At 40.4% G+C, this 20523-nt stretch overlaps 1 protein-coding gene across 1 annotated transcript in view; it reads left to right on the top strand.

The window, feature by feature from the left end:
• The window catches only part of LOC146547136 (uncharacterized), a 111990-nt gene that overhangs the window by 70440 nt on the left and 21027 nt on the right, over positions 1-20523 (top strand). The window contains exons 11-13 of the mRNA XM_085264082.1: positions 4626-5711; positions 10666-11082; positions 15450-15896. Of these exons, the coding sequence (XP_085120208.1) occupies positions 4626-5711; positions 10666-11082; positions 15450-15896 (1950 nt within the window). The remainder of the gene's footprint in view (positions 1-4625; positions 5712-10665; positions 11083-15449; positions 15897-20523) is intronic.

Here is a 20523-nt window from a genome sequence, read left to right on the forward strand (position 1 = left end):
CTTAACCAACAGAAAAACACATTTCATGAAGCTGATCAAATTATATAAAAACAAAAATCTCTTGACAGCACTCCATGTAAACAATGGAAAGTGTGATGGAATTTTGTTTTTAATAAAGACCATCTCTGAGTCGAGGAGGGGGCCTAAGGGTACATCTTTCACCATGCTACAATGCTGTTATTGCAGCCATTCCCCAGGTCTCTGTGAATGGTACTCACGGCCATTGATCAGTGGTTGTTGATCAATGGTAATGAGAATTTGCATAATTATGATGAAGGAACTGACCTCCCAGCCCATTGTTCCTTCAGTGGGCTGGTTTCAGTCATTATGCAAATGTACTGTTTATAAGTTTGGGGAAACCTGCAGTCAGCTGAGACTGAAGAAGTCACTTGGATGAGTGACGAAACGTTTCTCCCACTGAAAACTCTACGTCCAGATGAACAGAATCAACTTTTGGAGATTTAATAAAGAAGCAATACATTGGACAACAAGTATTATATATTTAAAGTAGTGACTGCAAATTAAACTAAAGTGGAGCAACTAGTGGTGAGGTGTGGAGCTTACCATGTGTGGTCTGCCATCACATCAGTAAACTGAAAAGCATTTCAAAAAGAAAGGATTTTCACAGTTAGCTGTGTTTGACTGCAGTGAACTGAGCATGATGATCATGTTAGCAGCTCTACAGTGTAGAGATGGCACAATACCACTTTTTTATGTCTGATACCGATATCATAAATTTGGATATCTGCTGATACGATATTAATCCGATATAGTGTATTTTATAATCAATAAAACTTGCATCTTGTATAACTTCATACTCAAGTTTAAAAAATCAAAACTCTAAAGTTATTGTGTTATACCTGTATGCAACAGAATTGCAGACTGCACAGATGGTACCATCCCAAAGGAAACGTATTATAGCTTACAAACCATTAGACTTAATAGTTACTATATACAATAACGGATTTTTATACATTTTATATCAGATGAAAACTTTGGTTGTAAGATTCAGATAATTATTTATTAAAAGCGAGACATTTTAAATGAGAATAAGAAAGAAAAGTATTTCTTTGTGCCCCCCTTTTACCTGTTAATGCCCCTGGCTCCCTGGCAAAACTTTGCTAGACCCGCCCCTGCACAGTTACCAGCTGTCAGCTACGTAAAAAAGGTTCCTGGTGTTATTTGTCTCTCAGAAACAGTTCATAACTTCCCTTCAACTCATTCCTGTCACCTAAAAGGTAAACCTGTTTCTCCATCACCTGTTCAGCTCTGATGATCCAGTAAGGACATCTCCTGGTTTCATCTTCATGTTTCCCTCTCACCAGATAACCAAACCGATATCATGACCAGCAGCTTTTTTGCAGCTGTGGCTCCAGCAAACATCAGCTGATACTAGAAATAATATTAAATCAATTCTAACAACAGCTTATCAAGCTTAAACTGCTGTTGTTTATCCGCTGGTTTCCTCTTTCTGGCGCAAAGTGGGCGATAAACAAACAAGACGGACAGAAAAGACGATCAGCTGATCATTGATCAGTTTGATTGAAGTATCAACAGGAGAGGGAGGGGGAGAAAATGAGAGAAGAAGAGGCAGCTGTGCAGCATAAAGACAGAATAACTCCAGCTTTGTGTCTTTTTTTCATTCTAGCTGAAGTACGGGACAAATCATGTTTCTTTTTACCTCAATACAAAACTCCTGGGCTGTAATTGGTCCAGCCCAGAGTCAATCACGACCAATTGGCTAATCCACCACATTTCATTGTTTATATTGTTACAAAATAATGATAATAAAATAATAATGATAAATATCGGCCCATAAGAACAACAAAAGTCACCATCGGCGGCCGACGGCCAGTCCACCTGTGGCTCCATATATCGGTTGTTGTTAATGTGGAAATACTTTACAAAGATTCAGAGATGAACTGACACACTTGCTTTACTTCTCTGGTATAGCTTTGTTCGAGATGAAAGGCCAGTTTTGCAGCACGTAGCGAGGCTCCAAATGCTTTCAGTGTGAAGTAAATATCCGGACCGCCGACAGGTCTCGCACGGCAGAGCTGCTCTATCACGTGATGCATACTGCTCCGACGTGCAGGTCATGAGCTGGGTTACGCCATGTCGCAGGTTTTATGAGGTTCTTTTGTGATACTTAATGGATCGGATTCAATTTTTTATTTCTCTCTGATATCCGATCCAGTAATTTGTGTCATGATCAGGCTGTGCCCAGGCAGGAGAGGACCCAAACGCAAACTCACGGGAAAACAGGACTGAACTCAAAATACAGCTTTATTGCTGACAGAGGATAAAGGCGATACAAAATAACATGAAACTAAACTGGGAAGTACTAAGGAACTGACTCACGAGGAAACATACGGAGGGGCACACAGTCATGAGGGAGAACGCGACACAGAACTGAGGGAGACGCAGACATAAATACACAGGGTTAACGAGGGAAGTGGGAGCACACGGGGAACACAGGTGACACTGATAATCATAACAAGACACGGCAGGAGTGAACGCAACACTGACGGGAGACGGGCAAAGTAAAACAGGAAGTACAGAGGTTTGGACAGCAGGAGCGAGTGCACGACATGACGGGCTGGGGAAAGCATGAAATAAAACACAAGGAGGGAAAAATGAGGATCTACAGATACACAGAGGAGCACACAGGAGGTAATCAAATAAGGGACATCTTAACAGAGCAACCTAGAAACCAAGGGATTAATAAAGAACAAAACACAAAACACACGAAAACTAAGAATGCTGGGCCAACATGGCCCAGGATCATGACAATTTGGGTCAGTATCGGACAGATACCGATACCTAATATCAGATCGGTCCATCCCTACTACAGTGAGCAACAAGTGAATACTCCAGACAGCAGAGAGTCTTCATCACTTTGTGTCTCCACCTGCAGATGTAGAATAAGTGTGATTTCCACGTGTGTGATGAGAGCAGCAGGTGAAGCTGCTGTTGTACAAGATATGAAGTGTAGATGTTGTTGTTCCACTCTGTGTGTTTCTATATTGTTGATATTTAGTGTTTTACTGTTAACACTTTATAATAGCTACACACTCTTAAGCATTAGTGAGGTGTTAGTTAATATTTGGGGCAGCATGGTGGCACGGTGGTTAGCACTGTTGCCGCACAGTAAGAAGGTCCTGAGTTCAATTCCACCATCAGGCCGGGGTCTTTCTGTGTGGAGTTTGCATGTTCTCTCCGGGTACTCCGGCTTCCTCCCACATTCCAAAGACATGCACTTAGGTTAATGGATTAATCTAAATTGACCATAGGTGTGAATGCGGGAGTGAATGTGATTGCGAATGGTTGTCTGTCCCTGTGTGTTAGCCCTGCGACCCTGAAAAGGATAAGCGGAAGCAAATGGATGGATGGATACTTATTTCATCATTTATAAAACATTTCTCCTCCTTAGTATGTCATTCATAAACATGGATATAAATGTTAAGTGTTGCTTAATAAGCTCATATATAACATGTTTAATGACAGCAGTTTGATACTTTTTCAATGATGGATTAAGAATCTAAAGTTTTACATGTATCACAGATATTCCTGGTTAATTCAGGCAGTTACTGGTTGTTAGTGACGTGTCTTGTGTGAGCTGGTCTAAAGTGAGGCCCATCCATGCCTCACAAAGCATTTATCAAATAAAGTGAAAGGTCAGCAGGACCTGGAGACTCCAACCAGTCTCAGCTGTCTTCATGACAGAAAAAGGAAAAAGCTCAACGTGACTCTGAATATTTCACAGAGCGTCACAGACAAGTGTAAACAGCAGAAACACAATGTTGATATTGAAGTGATCAAAGCTACTTTAGGCTGCTCCCTCATCACAAGGAGTCACCTGATAATGCAGGAAAGTGTCTCTGGGATGTTGAAGTTTGGAAGTTCTTTACTTGGTTCCTCAGGTTCAACTTTCCTCTGGTTTGTAGTCAGTTAGTTTTAGTAAACAGGTCAGCGTCCAGTCAGGTTCACTTCCAAAGAGCTGCTGAATGAAACACATCAGTTCAGCTGTTTGGTGCTGTGCTTTCACACAGGTGGATGATGAAAGAAAAGGGCGTGGCCTCCTCGTGTGTCACAGTGAAAACTTAGAGCAGCTGCTCAGGCTAAGGAGGTGATCAGGTTCAGAGGTGGCTCGCCATCTCCTTCATCATGGAGAATCCAAAGCAAACATCATTTCCTGTCATATCAAACATTAGCCTGCATAACACAGAGATGTTACTGCGTTCAATCAATAAATACCAGGATTCAGTGACCATAACCAATATAACATCTAAACTCTCTAAACTCGAATGAATTAATACAACACTATATTAATGCTAGAGCTGGGTAACGTCACTAATTTCTATAATCAATTCTATTGTATTCAGTTTTGACTCAGAAAGTAAGAAAGATTAGAATTCTGATCATTTATCAGTACTGACACTTGTGAGACTTCATCAGAGGTGTAAACATCACAGCAGATGCCTTTGTGTCAAAGTAACTGAGGATAGACTTCCGGTGGCTCGTAGCACCGCATGGCCGCATAGAGAGTGACCTCCGGCACCAACCGTGTGTTTCCCCGGACTCGAGAGCTGTATTAGGGCTACATTGCCATTTTTCGACGCAAGAATGAGTGGGGATAAATCTAAAAAGGGAGGATACGGGCTACGAAACATTCTTGACTGTGAAATGGAGAAGGACGCCGCGGCTAGTGAGGCAAGCCTCGCATCGGGACAAGATGGCGACCGAGGTGAAGGTCTGGATTGGATTCGGGATGCTGTGAGTAGCGTACTGGTGGCCGAAATGGCTACATTGCGAACCGAATTGAAGAGTGACTTCAAAGCATTCGGTACGGAATTTCGGGAAGATGTAAAGAAGCAAATGGCCGAACTCTCTAAGGAATTGAATCAAAGATTACACGAGATGGCGGATCAGGTGGAGGAGATGACTGGTCGGCTAAAGCACGTCGAGGACAACATGGCTGACTCGGAACGCTGGGACATTGGTGTTAGGGATACACTTGTGCAGCTGTTGGAAAATCAACGGGCGCTTCAGGAAAAGGTGTCCGATATGGAGGGCCGCGCTAGGCGCAAAAACATCCGGATCTACGGCGTACCGGAAAACTCGGAGGGCTCGTCGGTGACTACCTTTGTTGAAAATCTGATCAAAGAACACCTAGGCGAAGATTTCGGGCCGGACCGTGCTCTCGGCATTGAGCGCGCACACCGCGCGTTGGGACCGAAACCACCCCCGAACGCCCCACCACGCTCAATAATAGTGCGCTTCCTCCGGTTCTCTGTTAAAGAAGAGATTCTCCGCATGGCGTGGAACAAAGGGGTACATATCCAAAACAAACGGGTGTATTTCGATCATGACTACTCTCTGGAAGTGCAGAAAAGGAGACGGGAATATATCCCAGTTAAGAAGGCTTTGAAGGACAACGGGATCCGTTTCCAGACACCACTAAGTAAGATGCGAGTGTTTTATGCGTCAGGCAATGTCCTATATAATACCGCGAGCCAAGCTGCCGAGGATTTAAGAAAGCGGGGAATAGCCGTGGGTAAGATCACCTTGGGGAACCAAACCAACAGGATGACAGAGGACACGATAAAGCAGCTACTTCCTTGGGAAACGCAGACAGCACACTGCGGGGGCGGCTTCCAGCAGCACGTGCGGGAAAAACTCCAAGCATTCCGGAGGGAGCAAGAAAAAGTGTCAGCAGACGAGTGAACAGCTGATGGCGGGACAACGGTGAGATAGCTGGCGGTAGAGTTTTGATAATCTAACCGCAGGAACACTGACTTTCGTATCCTTCAGAATTCATATTTCTTTAGGTTGGTGCCTACGGACATGGTTAGAGAACCACCACGTTATGTCTAGTAGCGATAAGAGACTGTTTCGTTTATTTTTTGCCCTTTTTTGGCTTTTTTGTCGGTCACTCCCCTCTTGTCGGATGAGGGGCCCCACCCTGTGGCCAGTCCCCTCAATGTCAAAGGATACTGTTATATCCTTTGTATTGGAAGCTCCTGTTAATGTTTTGTGTGTTTGCTGTTCAGTGAGTTCTGGTTGTGATGTTCTGAGGTCTGGGTTGATTATGTTGTATTCCACATATCCACTTGATGGCTTATAATTTCTATAAAATGCTGTCACTAAATGTAAATGGCCTGAATAGCCCTATTAAAAGAAGCAAATTAATTGCCAAATTGAAAAAGGAGACAGTAGACTTGGCATATTGGCAAGAAACTCATCTAGATAATGCAGAACATGAGAAATTAAAAAAGATGGGTTTCAGACATACATTCTATTCATCGTATAGGGCCGGGAAAAAACGAGGAGTAGCTATCCTTATCTCAAATAAAATAAAATTTGAACATATATCTACTATAAGTGATAAGGAAGGTCGGTTTGTTTTAGTAAAAGGTAGAATAGAGAATAAGACGGTCACACTATTAAATGTCTATGCACCCCCAGGAAGCAACGCAAGCTTCTTTAAGAAGATATTTGATTTGATCTCTAAGGAAACGGTGGGAACTCTTATTTGTGCAGGAGATTTTAATTTACTGTTAAATCCCAGATTAGACTCAAATAATAGGGACAGGAAAAGCACGTCTGGAGGGAAACGGGTTAAAGGAATGTTAACGGAATTAGGGCTTATTGACGTGTGGCGATCTATCCATGGGTCAGCGTCAGGATTCACTTTTTACTCTGCTCGACACTCAGTGTATTCGAGGATAGATTACTGTTTTATGTTTAATAGGGATTTACACAGGATAAAAGATTGCAGAATAGGTCCAAGAGATGTCTCTGACCACAGTGGAATTTATATAACGTTACATTTGGACGGGACACGGAAGACAACTTTGTGAAGACTAAATACCGGTATGTTAAATGACCCCGCTTTTGTGAAACAAATGACAGCCGATCTTAACTTGTACCTGCAGGAGAATGATAATGGAGAGACAAATCACAGTATTGTATGGGATGCAGCCAAAGCTGTCCTCAGAGGAAAAATAATTGCGTGGTCGACCATGATTAAAAAGAAAAAGTCACAAGAATTGTTACAACTGCAGAATAGATTAATGGCCTTGGAACAGTCAGGTCTAAAGGATAAAAATACTACAGTAACCCACCAGATCAGACAGATTAAGCAGGAGATAGATAAGATATTGAGCGAAGAAGTAGAGAAAAACATAAGGTTCATGAAACAGAGGTATTATGAGGCGGGGCCTAAGGCGGCGAAGCAGTTGGCGTGGCGGATTAGAAAACAGCAAGCTGAAAATAATATTTATAAGATTAGAGACCCGGTTGGTAACAATGTTGTAACTGACCTGGATAAAATTCAAAAAGCGTTTGACTATATAAGGATTTGTAATACTTTTCAATCTACTCAGGGTGATGTAAATAAGATGACTGACTTTTTGAATCCCTTAGACCTGCCTACGATTGGTCGAGAAGCAAATAGTAAGTTAACGTCCTTAATATCTCGGGAAGAAATAATTAAAGCTATCTCCAGCCTTAAATCCAATAAATCACCAGGTACCGACGGGCTCCCTGCCGAATGGTACAAAACCATGAGGGAAAGCCTTCTTCCCCTGTTGGAAACTAGTTTTAACTACATTTTGAAAGGAGGTCTGGTACCTCCCTCTTGGAAGGAGGCCTTCATATCTGTTTTGCCAAAGGGGGGACAGGATAGACTAAACTGCAAATCTTATAGGCCGATAAGTGTCCTGAACTCAGACTATAAACTATACACAACTATTTTGGTGCGAAGAATGGATGCTGTAATGCCTTCTTTGATTGATGAAGACCAAACGGGTTTCTTGAAAAATAGACAAACCCACGATAATATTAGACGAGCTTTACACATCATCGAACACATTAATAATAAGAAAAAAAGCTCAATTATTCTTAGCTTAGATGCTGAAAAAGCATATGATTCAGTGAATTGGGACTTCCTCTTCCTAGTGATGAAAAGATTTGGTTTCTGTAGCGAGTTTATAAGATGTTTCCAAGCTCTTTATTCTCTCCCTACTGCCAGAATAAAAATTAACGGTAGCCTCTCCGATACTATTTTTTTAGAACGAGGATGTAGACAGGGGTGTCCAGCAAGCCCCTACCTCTTCAACTTGTTTATCGAACCTCTAGCCCAGGCTATATGTCAGGAAACATCGTTGAAAGGGATTGTAATAGGAGGGGACGAGTACAAGGTGTGTTTATACGCAGATGATGTCTTGGTGACAATCATGGATCCCAACTCAGGTATACCAGTGTTAATGGGGATGTTGGAAACATATGGCCGGTATTCAGGGTATGTCCTTAATGTCAAAAAAACTCAAGTTCTGTCATTTAATTTTTCTCCGGACCAGACACTACTGGCAAAATTCAAGTTTAATTGGGAGGCAACTGCTATCAAATATTTGGGAGTGTTTCTGCCTAGAGATCTGACACAACTGTATGATATTAATTACAGTCGTATTAATAGAGAAATATATAGCGATCTCAACATTTGGGCCTTGCTCCCTCTCGACCTTGGCAACAGGATACAGATAATTAAAATGAATATTCTCCCCAAACTACTCTATCTTTTTCTTGCTTTACCTATTCAAATTCCAGAGAAGCAATTCAGGGAATGGAATAAGCAGATTTCGAGATTCATTTGGCTTAACAAAAGACCAAGGGTGAAGTTCTCTACTTTGCAGTTGCCGAAAGACAAAGGGGGCTTGGCTCTACCTTCATTAAGGAATTACTACTTATCTGCTCAGCTGAGGTCCTTGGTGTGTTGGTGTAATCCATCTTTTTGTGCGAGGTGGAAGACGATTGAGATGTCTCTCTCAGACACACCAATCCAGTCTAGACTTGGTCACGCGGCTTCTGATTTGGACGATACCTTGACGCCCAGCCACTGGGTCACTTTTACATTAAAAATATGGAGGGGAGTGGTCAAGCAGGCGCAACTCCAGGAAGAGATAAAACTTCTGAGGTGGCCAGCGTATGACCCTGATTTTCTACCTGCTTCCCACGATAGTAGATTTAAACAATGGGTGTGGCATGGAATCACTGCTGGGTGTTCGGTTATTGTAAAATCTAAAATTATGGCTTTTGATACCCTATGCAAGACTTACGATCTCGGGAAACAAGACTTTTTTCGATACTTGCAACTCCGTGACTATATTGGCAAAAGACTGAAGAGCTGTGTCCGTGGAGACTTCTCGATTGTTAATATTTTCATTGATGCTTATGACTCTGGGAGTAACAGAGCCTTGATAAGTAAACTGTATAAATATCTGACTAAGCTCAAAGGGCACTCAACGATTTACATAAAGCAGAAATGGGAAAAAGAAATGGACATTGTGATTACAGAAGATGGGTGGGCACGGATCTGGGAGACACAGTTTACCACGACTAACTCCAACATGTGGCGGGACTTCTGCTGGAAGAACATTATACGCTATTTCATAACGCCTAAACAGAAGTCTAAATTCAGTGCTACACCTGCGTTTTGCTGGAGGAATTGTGGGGAAGTCATGGCTGATTACGGTCATATATTCTGGTCCTGCCCACTCATACGACCCTTCTGGACGGAAGTTATAAAGAAAATTACAGAGGTGTTGGGATTCCACGTGTCTTGTACATTTACCTCATTGTATCTGGGATATTTTACAGACGATTTAGTTGCAGATGATGTTTACCTTCTGAAAGTTCTCTTGGCTTCTGCGAAGAAGGCCATAACAAAACGCTGGCTCTGTAGAGATCCTCCCACTGTAACACTTTTTACCTCTATAGTGGAAGACGTCAAATTGATGGAATGTATGACTTTCACTCTGCGACTGCAGGGAGATTTGGGAAGGAGACGGTGGAGAAAATGGCTGGACTTTACAGCTTGTGGCAGCACCCTTTAATGCATAGAATTAGTAATGCAGACTTGTTGACGTATGTATGTGTGGATGTGCAGATGTATGTACAGGTGTATGTTATCTTCCCATGACCTCATACTGTTTCTGTTTTTTCTTTTTTCTTTTATCTTGTTGCATAAAAATGTTCCTAAACAAATAAAAAGTGTCAAAAAAAAAGTAACTGAGGATAAACTGCAGAGAAACATGAAGGAGATTTTCCTGGCCTGGCTGTTTATAGCAGATAATCGCCTTAAAAATATTCTGCAGTCGATAAAAAACAGAATTAAACCATGAATCAACATATGAACATTACCTTATGCTGCTGAAGTAAAGCAGAGCAAAGTTACAAAGGTTTTCTAAGAGACATAGCTAAGTGTTTTGCAATTTGGCACCACAAGTTTTAAAAGTTTACATTTCTTCAGTATTAAACAGCAGAAATGAGGCTTTGTTGTCTGAGGTAATTTTTGGCAAAAAAGGCAGCCAAAAGCCAGCTGTTCTCACACAGAGTATTCTACCTTTTTACAGCGCAGGAAATAATTATTTAATCCTCGGCTCAACATATAAGTTTGCTGACTTACAAAGTAATAAACAGTCTCTGATTTTTATCATAGTTTCATTTTACTGAAGACAGAAAATCAACAAAGATCCAGATTAAACACACAAACATTACAAAGTGATTTGTGTGTCACTGAGTGAAACAAGGGTTTGATCCATCAGTTGTTTTTATGCAGCTGAGATCAAATCATCACTAAATGTTTCCTTCTTATTGTTCCAGTGTTGATGATGAGACATCAGATGAAAACACAACAAGGTCCTTTGTGAATCTGTTCTGTGCAGCAGCAGAGAGAGAACAGCAGACAGGAGAGAAGATACTGGAGCTGTTATCATCAGTGTGCACATACAAAAACACTACTCTTACAGAGAAATGGTGTGAGTTCCTGCTGGATCTGTGCTTCCATGTGAAGGAGTGCGAGACTAAAACAGGCTTGAGTGTCCTTCCATCATTACAGTCAGTTTTCCAGTCAGCTCCTGCAGTCTGGTTCATAAACCTCTCAGAGAGAAAGACCTCCATCCTCCTGGAAGTGCTGAAACTCCAACCAGAGAAGAAACAAGTGGAGCTGACAGACTGCTCACATGAAGAGAGTGAAGTGAGGAGTTTCCTGCAGTGTCTGCCTTATATCTCACAGCTCAGGTAAATGAAATCTTCTTCACATGATTAAATCTACATAAGATGAGATGCTGTTCTAAATCGACAGTGGAAATATTTTACGTTCTACAAGTTTTAATGTAATTATACAGATTTTTTTATTCATATGATATTTCTATGTCATCAGTTTTATATTGACACATTAATCTTTGATTTTCTATAAATATTGTACATTCACTAATGATGAAGGTTCAGTGTTTCCTTCTTATTATTCAGTTTCAGTTTTATTTGTCATATGCAAGTTTGCACAGAGTCAACATTGCAATAAAATGTGTTTGACAAGCAGAAGACAAGTCACTCAGCAGTATAGTACAGTAAAATATTAACAGAGTTAATATATATGTATATCTACCCACATGTATAAATAATGAAATCTTAAGAAATCTTAAAATAGCAATGTGACCGTTGAAGTCTATTGAGGAAGGGGGGGACAACATATTGCACATGAGATAAAGTGGCACAAGTGGGCAGCAGTATAAATGAAGCAATACAAGATTTAAAGTGGCAGTTAGTGCAGTATTGCATGGAGTAATAGTTTTTTTCATTTTAATACTAACTAAAATGAAGTGAACAGTGCAGAGTGTGGAGTGTATTCAGGTGTTGTTAACACTCACTTGATTTTTTTAGTCCTGTGAACATTAAAATGAAAGAGCTGAGCTGTTTTTGATCAAGGTATTTTTTTTTATTGAATAAAAATTATATTTAACAAAATTACAGCAGTGTTAATAAACGTTTTTTTCTGTTTTTTCCCCTACCCATCCAGAACAATGCAACCAAGTCCCAGCCAGATTTTAAAAAAACAGACAAAAAAAACCCCACTAAGCAATAGTATCTGCATTTATACTTTCAAAATAAGTAAAAATAGAATGGCTTATGCCATAAAGCTGAGTTGTTTTTGAAGGTTCACTATAATTCCCTTGAAGAAACAGGCAGACACAAGTGGTTTTCCGTCACAGGTTTGTTTGAAGACTTCTCTCCAAAGCAGGGCTCTAGAGTGCGACCAATTTGGTCGCAAATGCGACCAAATTTTTCAGTGGTGCGACTAAAAATAAATATTTCGTTGCACCTGTGCGACCAACTGTTCGGGTAACAAAAAAAAAATCTCTGCAACTCTCCATGTGGTCAACAACAGACACACATTATGCCCCTATCGTGGACTAAACCAATCAGAGATAGTCAGGGGCAGGACCTCTCTGATTGACCGTGGTCCAGTTGAAAGTGCAGGTGGAAGTGGGAGGTGAGTAGCTTGAATAAAGCGATATCAATTCATTAACAGATTCCACACAAAGACGTAAACACAGAGCGGACCCGACACATCAGAATCAGCTTTGTCTTTCTCGGCTTTCTCACCCGACGGCCCGTACACGGACACGCTGTCGGAGCTTAGCGATTCTGATGTGTTGGTTCCGCGCTGTGATTACGTCTTTTTTGTGCTAGATTCTGAGCTGCAGGTTTTGTCTCTCTCCAACCAAAATTCGCAGAGCCAGCAGCTACGCTTCACATTTGATCAATGTCGTCATGAATTCCCTCTGACTTTTGCTGTTTTGCTTCCACCATGATAAAAATCACACTTCCTGCACAGCTCTCTCTCTCTCTCTGTACTTCAGGAACAGTTTCCCGTCTCAAATCTCTGTTTTCTGCATTATTCATTCACTTATTACCCACCAGTCTACTGTTGTTTACAGCGCTGTCTTTTTCTTTTTTCACTTAAATGACCTCGGACAAGAAAGCCTAATTTCTGCTGTTCAATACTGAACAAATTTAAACTTCTTAAAATTATGCAAAATTGCAGAATATTTTTAAGGTTATCTGCTATAAAAAGCCAGACCAGGAAAATCTCCTTCATGTTTTTCTGTGTTTTACTCTCAGTTACTTTCACACAAAGGCATCTGCTGTGATTTTCACAATTCTGATGAAGTCTCATGTGTATCAGTACTGATAAATGATCAGAATTATAATATTTCTGACTGTCTGAGGCTAAATTGAATCAAATCAGGACTTTGAGAACCGGAATCAAATGGATTATAGAAATCAGTGATGATACCCAGCCCTAGTGAGCAGCCTGGGCCTGAGAGAAGTGGATGTAGCTGTGAGTAATAAGAAAAGATGAAAAGAACTATTGATAACTTTTTTGTTAAGTTAAGGCCTAATCCGTCTGAAATTCATAGCCAGTGCTCTGACACGGTGCCATCAATCTTTGAATGCTGAAAAAGCACAGTGTATCCAGGAAACACATTATATGCTGCAATAAATGCACTGCCCAAGTGTCCCCTCTCCCCACTGCCTTTCAGCAACAGACAGCAGCAAACAGGTCGTCAGAGGAGGCCAAGATGATGATTAAGTTTAACATTTTCTACAATATTGACAAAGCACTTTAAGCACAAGTTTGTTAGTTAATAATTTAGAAATGAATATTGTCTGTATGGACTTCGCCCCCAAAGAAAGTGCACATGTAAAACTGCGGTGTTAAGCGATGCGGTTGAAAAATTTGAGTGCGCCTAACTTTTGTGCCGGTACGCCTAAATTTTTAAAGTTAGGCGTACCGGTGCGCCCATGTCAAAAAGTTAGTCTAGAGCTCTGCTCCAAAGCCACTGTGAAAACTACACAGTATTAACAAAATAAAGACTCAAAGTAAGATACAGAACTAAAATAACACTGTACAACAAAACAAGCTAAATCAGTAAATACCTCCTTGGAATGCAGCCTTCATCAGTCAGAAACATGATCACATGAATGGATGATAAAGATCTATGAAGAAGTGAATGAATGAATATGTCTGTGAAGGTTCTCAGTCATCCAGGTCATCGTAGTCAAAGGAGCTTGCAAAGAAAAGCGTCTGGACTTCTTTAAGTTGCTTGAAGACGTTTCACCTCTCATCCGAGAAGCTTCTTCAGTTCTAAGGTCAAATGGTGGAGAGTCCCAGATATAAACCTAGTGGGAGTATCCCCCCACAGAGGGACAAAAGGACCCCCTGATGATCCTCTTATCACCTGAGCCAAGGTGTGAAACTGGGTGTGGGTCCCAATCAGCCAGAGTTTCGGGTGAGCTCATTTTGAAACCTGGCCGCACCTTATCATGCGAATTCCTGAGGTCAGATGGCCCAGGATGTGAGTGGGCGTTAAGGCGTCTGGGGAGGGAACTCAAAACTGGATTATAGATGGCAGACAGTTGGTGTTGTAAACCACCGCCTCTGTTCAAAGATGGTCGCTCACAGTGGACATAGATGGCTTCTTTCACTCCTCTTTCAAACCATCTGTCCTCTCTGTCCAAAATGTGAACATTGGTATCCTCGAAAGAGTGTCCTTTATCCTTAAGATGCAGATGGACAGCTGAGTCTTGTCCTGTGGAGGTGGCTCTTCTGTGTTGTGCCATGCGTTTATGAAGTGGCTGTTTGGTCTCTCCAATGTAGAGGTCTGGGCATTCCTCGCTGCACTGTACAGCATACACCACATTGTTAAGTCTGTGTTCTGGAGTTTTGTCTTTCGGGTGAACCAGTTTTTGTCTGAGTGTGTTGCTGGGTCTGAAATGCACCGGGATGTCATGCTTGGAGAAAACTCTCCTCACACCCGATCAGATCTGCACACTGTTAGACCTCTGCCTTACCACAACATACTTCAAATACAACGAAGGCTTCTACAGACAAAAACATGGCTGCGCCATGGGCTCCCCTGTGTCACCTATTGTAGCCAACCTTTACATGGAGGAAGTGGAAAGGAAGGCTCTTGGCTCTTTCAAAGGAAGAGTACCCAGCCACTGGTACAGATATGTAGACGACACCTGGGTCAAAATCAAGACACAAGAAGTGGAATCATTCACTGCGCACATTAACTCTGTGGATAAAAACATCAAGTTCACCAGGGAAGACACAAAGGATAACTGTTTGCCTTTCCTGGACTGCGCGGTGCACATTGAAGAGAATGGCAACCTCAACATTGAAGTTTACCGGAAGCCCACACACACGGACCAGTACCTCCTCTTTGACTCCCATCACCCTCTGGAACACAAACTTGGAGTAATTGGGACCCTACACCACCGGGCAGAACATGTTCCCTCTAAGCCTGAAGGAAAAAAGAAGGAACACACACATGTAAAGGAAGCACTGAAAGCGTGCGGCTATCCTAATTGGGCATTCTTAAAGTCAGCAAAGAGGCACAGAAAAGAAGTCCAGACGCTCTTCTTTGCAAGCTCCTAAACACTCTGACATGAGGCTCAACATTGTCTGGGTTCCTTGGTCATTGACCCAGTGTTTTCAGTTTTTCATGTTGACAGAATGGAGTCCATCAGTAGTGTGTGGTTGTATTTATGCAGCTCACATCTAATCATCACTAAATGTTTCCTTCTTATTGTTCCAGTGTTTGTCGCAGAAGGTCACATCTTCATGAAGCAGTCAGGTTCTTTATGAATCTGTTCTGTGCAGCAGCAGAGAGAGAACAGCAGACAGGAGAGAAGATACTGGAGCTGTTATCATCAGTGTGCACATATCAAACATTCCCCTTTGGGAATGGAAACTTGAGTGATTATAGAAAGAAATATCAGTGTGACTTCCTGCTGGATTTGTACACCTACGTGAAGGACTATAAGGCTAAAACAGGCTTGAGTGTCCTTCCATCATTACAGTCAGTTCTCCAGTCAGCTCCTGCAGTCTGGTCCATAAACCTCTCAGAGAGAAAGACCTCCATCCTCCTGGAAGTGCTGAAACTCCGACCAGAGAAGAAACAAGTGGAGCTGACAGGCTGCTCACATGAAGAGAGTGAAGTGAGGAGTTTCCTGCAGTGTCTTCCCTATATCTCACAGCTCAGGTAAATGAAATGTTCTTCACATGAGTAACTCTACATAAAATGAAGTGCTCCCTGAAACAACACTGGAAATATTTTACTTTCTATCAATTATAACTTAATTGTAACTTTTACCTTGTATGCATTTGTAATTGCTCTGTTATCAGTTTTATTTTTATTAGTTTTGATCTATGTAGGCTACTAAAGGATAGGGTAGTGGGGAAGTTAACCCTTAAGAACCCAGACCTATTTCTACTTTCATGAAAATTATGGCGGTTGTAAGTTATATCAAATGAATCATATATAACACATTTCTGAAGTTTTTTTTTGTAATAGCTCCACCCACTGCCCCAGATCTGAAATGTCACATATGCGTCACATTGGGCATACACGGTATATTTGTTCCATATTTAGAAAGTAATTCTGTAAACACTTTCTTGCTTTTAAAAACAGAATTTCCTTTTTATTTTCAAATTCTTAACATGGATAATGATGGTAACATTTCTTGGTTTACTTCAACAAGCTTCTTGGAAAAAAAATCATATAAATCATCCCAATGTTGGAGGTACAATTGAAAATGTCACTGAAAAAACATTAACATTAGAGAGGTGTAATGAACTAAAAACATGAGCATATAAAAACATTGTGCCAAAATAGAAAAGAATGTTACATAAAGTCAATAACTTGCTCAAATGGCTTTTTTCATTCCAGTTGTTAGAAGTTTACCTTTGGTAATGGTAACTTTTGAAGCAATTTCTTTCCTCTGTGAAACAAAGACGTGCATCACATTTTTCACAGAGGGTGGTAGTTGCATTCACCTTGCAATTTTTGCACCGACCTCGCTTTTCACATTTTACAGGCCAATGTGCAACCTCATCAGTCCGGACATCCTCTGGAACTCCAACACGAACTCTCTTGGGTAGTGGAGGTGGTGATGAGATGTTCTGTGATGGGCGCCCCCTGTGTGATTTCCAAAGGATCAGGCTTGTGGCAACTTCTGCCTGGAAGCTTCTTTGTTTCAGTGGCTTTTGGACACCAAGTAGCTTGCAGTCACGACGGTAAATCAACCATGCGTTGACAACACCGAGCATGATGGTTTGCCAGAACAGGTAGAGATACCACCTCCGTGACTTCATGTGGTACTTGTACCTTGCAATGCAGGCATCAAGCAGGTCAATACCCCCCATGAATGTGTTGTACTCCTTCACAATGTGTGGCCTTTTGACCTCAACAAATGCCTTGCCCGATTTGCTCCAGCGACGGACTGTATCTTGAGGCTCAGTTGCACAATAGGATGAGATGAGGGTAACAGATTTGTTGTTATACCACTTCACAATAACCATGCTCTCCTCCTTATTCACCCTGGCATCAACAGATCCTCTGCCTCTCTGGGCAAGACTTTTTTCATCTTCAAGCTGACAACCTGCTAAGCGATTTCCACGAAGTGCTCCTACAAAGTAGATCTGTCGCTGAAGAAGTGTGAGCACAAGTGGGGCTGAGGAGAAGAAGTTATCAGCAAAAACTTTGTAGTTTTGCTCAGCTGGCAGAGTTTCACACAACTTCACCACAACATCTCCTCCAATCCCAAGTAAAGTCTTCTTCCCAGTACCACCTTGATAAACAACAAAATCATGGAGCATACCAGAGGATGAGCACCGGGCCCAGATTTTCAATCCCCAGGGGTGGGGCTTTCCCTTCACTTACTGCCTTATTGGGCTGTGTGTCCCCTTGAAGGGTACCATTTGCTCATCAACAGAGTTGTACTCCTCTGGGACGATATCCAGGCATTGTTTGCAAAACATTTCAAGCCATGGACGGATCTTCCAGCACTTGTCTTCTGCATCTCTGTGTAATAAATCTGTATTGTCAGTGAAATGTAGAGATCCCAACAGGGTTTGAAATCGGTTGCGGGACATGTTATCTGCTACCATAGGACACCTGGTGTCATTTTCCCAGTATGCTCGATTTCCAGGCATTTGGCATAGACCCATCCTCAGAGACCAATGAGTATTTCTAGTTCTTTGACAGTGGTATTTACATTTCTCAGATGGTTGGATTTTTGTACATTGTATAAATTTGTTTGTTCCATTAACAACAGCAGCATATCATCTGTGATGAAGTTTTTGAAGTACTCCAGTGGAGTGTGGATCTCATCTGGAGGTTTGGCACAGGGTCCCTTGAATGTGGTCTCAGGGGTTTCGAACATTTTCTTTCTCCAGGAGAATTTTTGTCCTTTGATAGCTGCCTTGGGCTGCCCAGTGTCCATATGGCTTGAATGTGGCTCTGTCTCTAAATCACTTGAATCACAACTGTCTGAATCACTGGATTCACTTGATTCATCACTCTCCACGTCTTTGTGGGGGATGTAATTAGGGTCTTCAAAATCTTCATCTGAGCTACTTTCACATCCCTCATACTCACTGTCCTCTGCAGTGATAAACTCCAGCGCATCTTGAACACTATATTTTTTCTTTTTATCCATTCTACAAAAGAGTGAAAATGATAAAAAAATGGGGGGGTAACTGAAAAACTCCTCAACAAAGCTAAAGTAAAGTTCCATCACAAATTTAGGTAATTTAATAAATTAGTTATGCTTGAATTTAGTTAAATATGACTGAGAATTAACAACAAAGAATACATTTACTTAAAATAACTGAATGAGCTAAACTGACTAAGCAAATGATCAGTTTTTGTCTTTTTGTGACAAATATGTCACATCAGTTTTTTTAAGAAAATTTGGAGTTTAATGCCCGATGTGACATATTTGTCACAGCGATATTTAACAAACTGATTCTAGATCAAATTGTTTCAGAAATATTACCAAACTAGGTTACAAGGGACCTATGACATCTTATCTAAAGTTTAGAATTGCTGAATGAGTAAAAGCTTACCTTTGCAAAAAGGAAAGAAAGTTTTTAAAATTAGCACAGTGGTCTCATTAGCTAACCGGGTGGACCAAGACTTTGAAAATGGTGTCTTGAACACCCAGAGTGCCTCACTTGTCACATGACTGAATTAGTTTGTGCAGTAGACGTCACTTAGGGACTTTATTAGTTAAAAGTCAAAGTTACACCATTATAAATAGTTTTTCTCTAAGTGTAAAGGGGCAGTGACACCAGTGTCACTGTGGGTCCTTAAGGGATTTAAAGTAAAAGGAAAATGGGCCACAAGCTAGAGTCATACACTGTAAAAACTGTGACTAGAGGTTACTTAAAAAAGTTATGGCAACAAAGTGACACTTGAAATAATTAAGTAGATTTTAATTTCAAAAGATTTATGTAAAATGTAGAGAAAATGTTAATTAAATTCAAATAGAAAACAAAAGTAGATATTAATAGAATTAAACTGTAAATATGTGTTGGATTTAGGGTCAAAATCTCAAACTGAAGGTTGAAATTGCCCAACTTTACCAAAAAAAATAATTGATATGAAATAAGTCTCTGAGAAAAATTACTTTGAATTTACTAACTATCTGGCAAAGGTTTAGTAAAAACTTCCTAAAATATCCATTACAAAGAAATGAAATCTTCTTGTTTTTTCAGTAAAACTCAAATTGGATTCAATAATTTTCCAAATAAACCTTAAAAATAATGACTGAATAATAAGAGAAAATGAAATGAATTTTACTTATTTTCTGAGTAAAATTAATCAATTTCACAAAGAAAACATCAAAACAGTAATTTGTTTTATTGTGGAAAATAAAACAGTAATTTATAATATAACATTTTTCTGCTCGTATACACTGAATTCTCATCAACAATCTCCTGATCTCCTAAATACATTCATTCCTCTGCTGTAAATTTGTTTTAGTATCATAAACAGTTTATCACACAGCTTTGTGTACAGAGCAACAGCAACATAAACTGCATGAATGTAAACCAGTTTTGTAAAAAAGAAATTAATCTTTAGACTGTAATATCAACATGAACCTGAAATTTGAATATCCTTTACCGTTTCCTTTATCTCTGTTACTTATTTATGATTGACAAACAAAAACTTTAGTTTGTCAATCTTTTGTTAAATTGAATCACTCAATATAACTGTAGAACAAAGGTTTTTCACTCATGTACATGGAATATCAATAATGTAAATCAACCTTTTATCCCAATTTGGATGTTTAACCTGAGAAAATCTAAGACACATGTAAGAGGAAGTAACATTTCTACAGCTACAGGACTGCACTTCTGTTAAATTTTAAAGTTGTTTTAAACCAATGTTTTATAGTAACATACACTATAAACAAAGAAAAGCTTCACTAGTGATTCCTCCAATTTGCTGCCTTTCAAACAGAATATTCCTAAGAAACTTGTAGGTAATAAAAAACAAAATTAAAATGAAGAGCACAAATACAGCCTGACACATTGCAGGTCATTTGGGTAAGATATGAATAAGATGAAATTAACTTAAAAACTGAAAAGATAGCTGCATCTAACAAAGACAAACCAAAGGTTTTCAGTGAGCTTACTTCCCTTTCATTCTTTCAGAGTCCTCGTTTAAGCCAATAACTTGTTCTTGAGGCTGTTCACTTTTGGTGAGAGCTTAGCACAATCCAGTTCAAGGAAAAGTTTCTGGAATACTTCCAAGGTGTATTTTAGCTCTTTGGGATAGGCAAGATCGACTGCATATGTCAATCCAACCAGCATTGCGCATG

The sequence above is a fragment of the Mchenga conophoros genome, linkage group LG23 (assembly GCF_057382185.1).
Source record: "Mchenga conophoros isolate Kocher_MC1m ecotype Shallow Benthic linkage group LG23, M_conophoros_male_GT1.1, whole genome shotgun sequence".
In the NCBI taxonomy this organism is placed as follows: Eukaryota; Metazoa; Chordata; class Actinopteri; order Cichliformes; family Cichlidae; genus Mchenga; species Mchenga conophoros.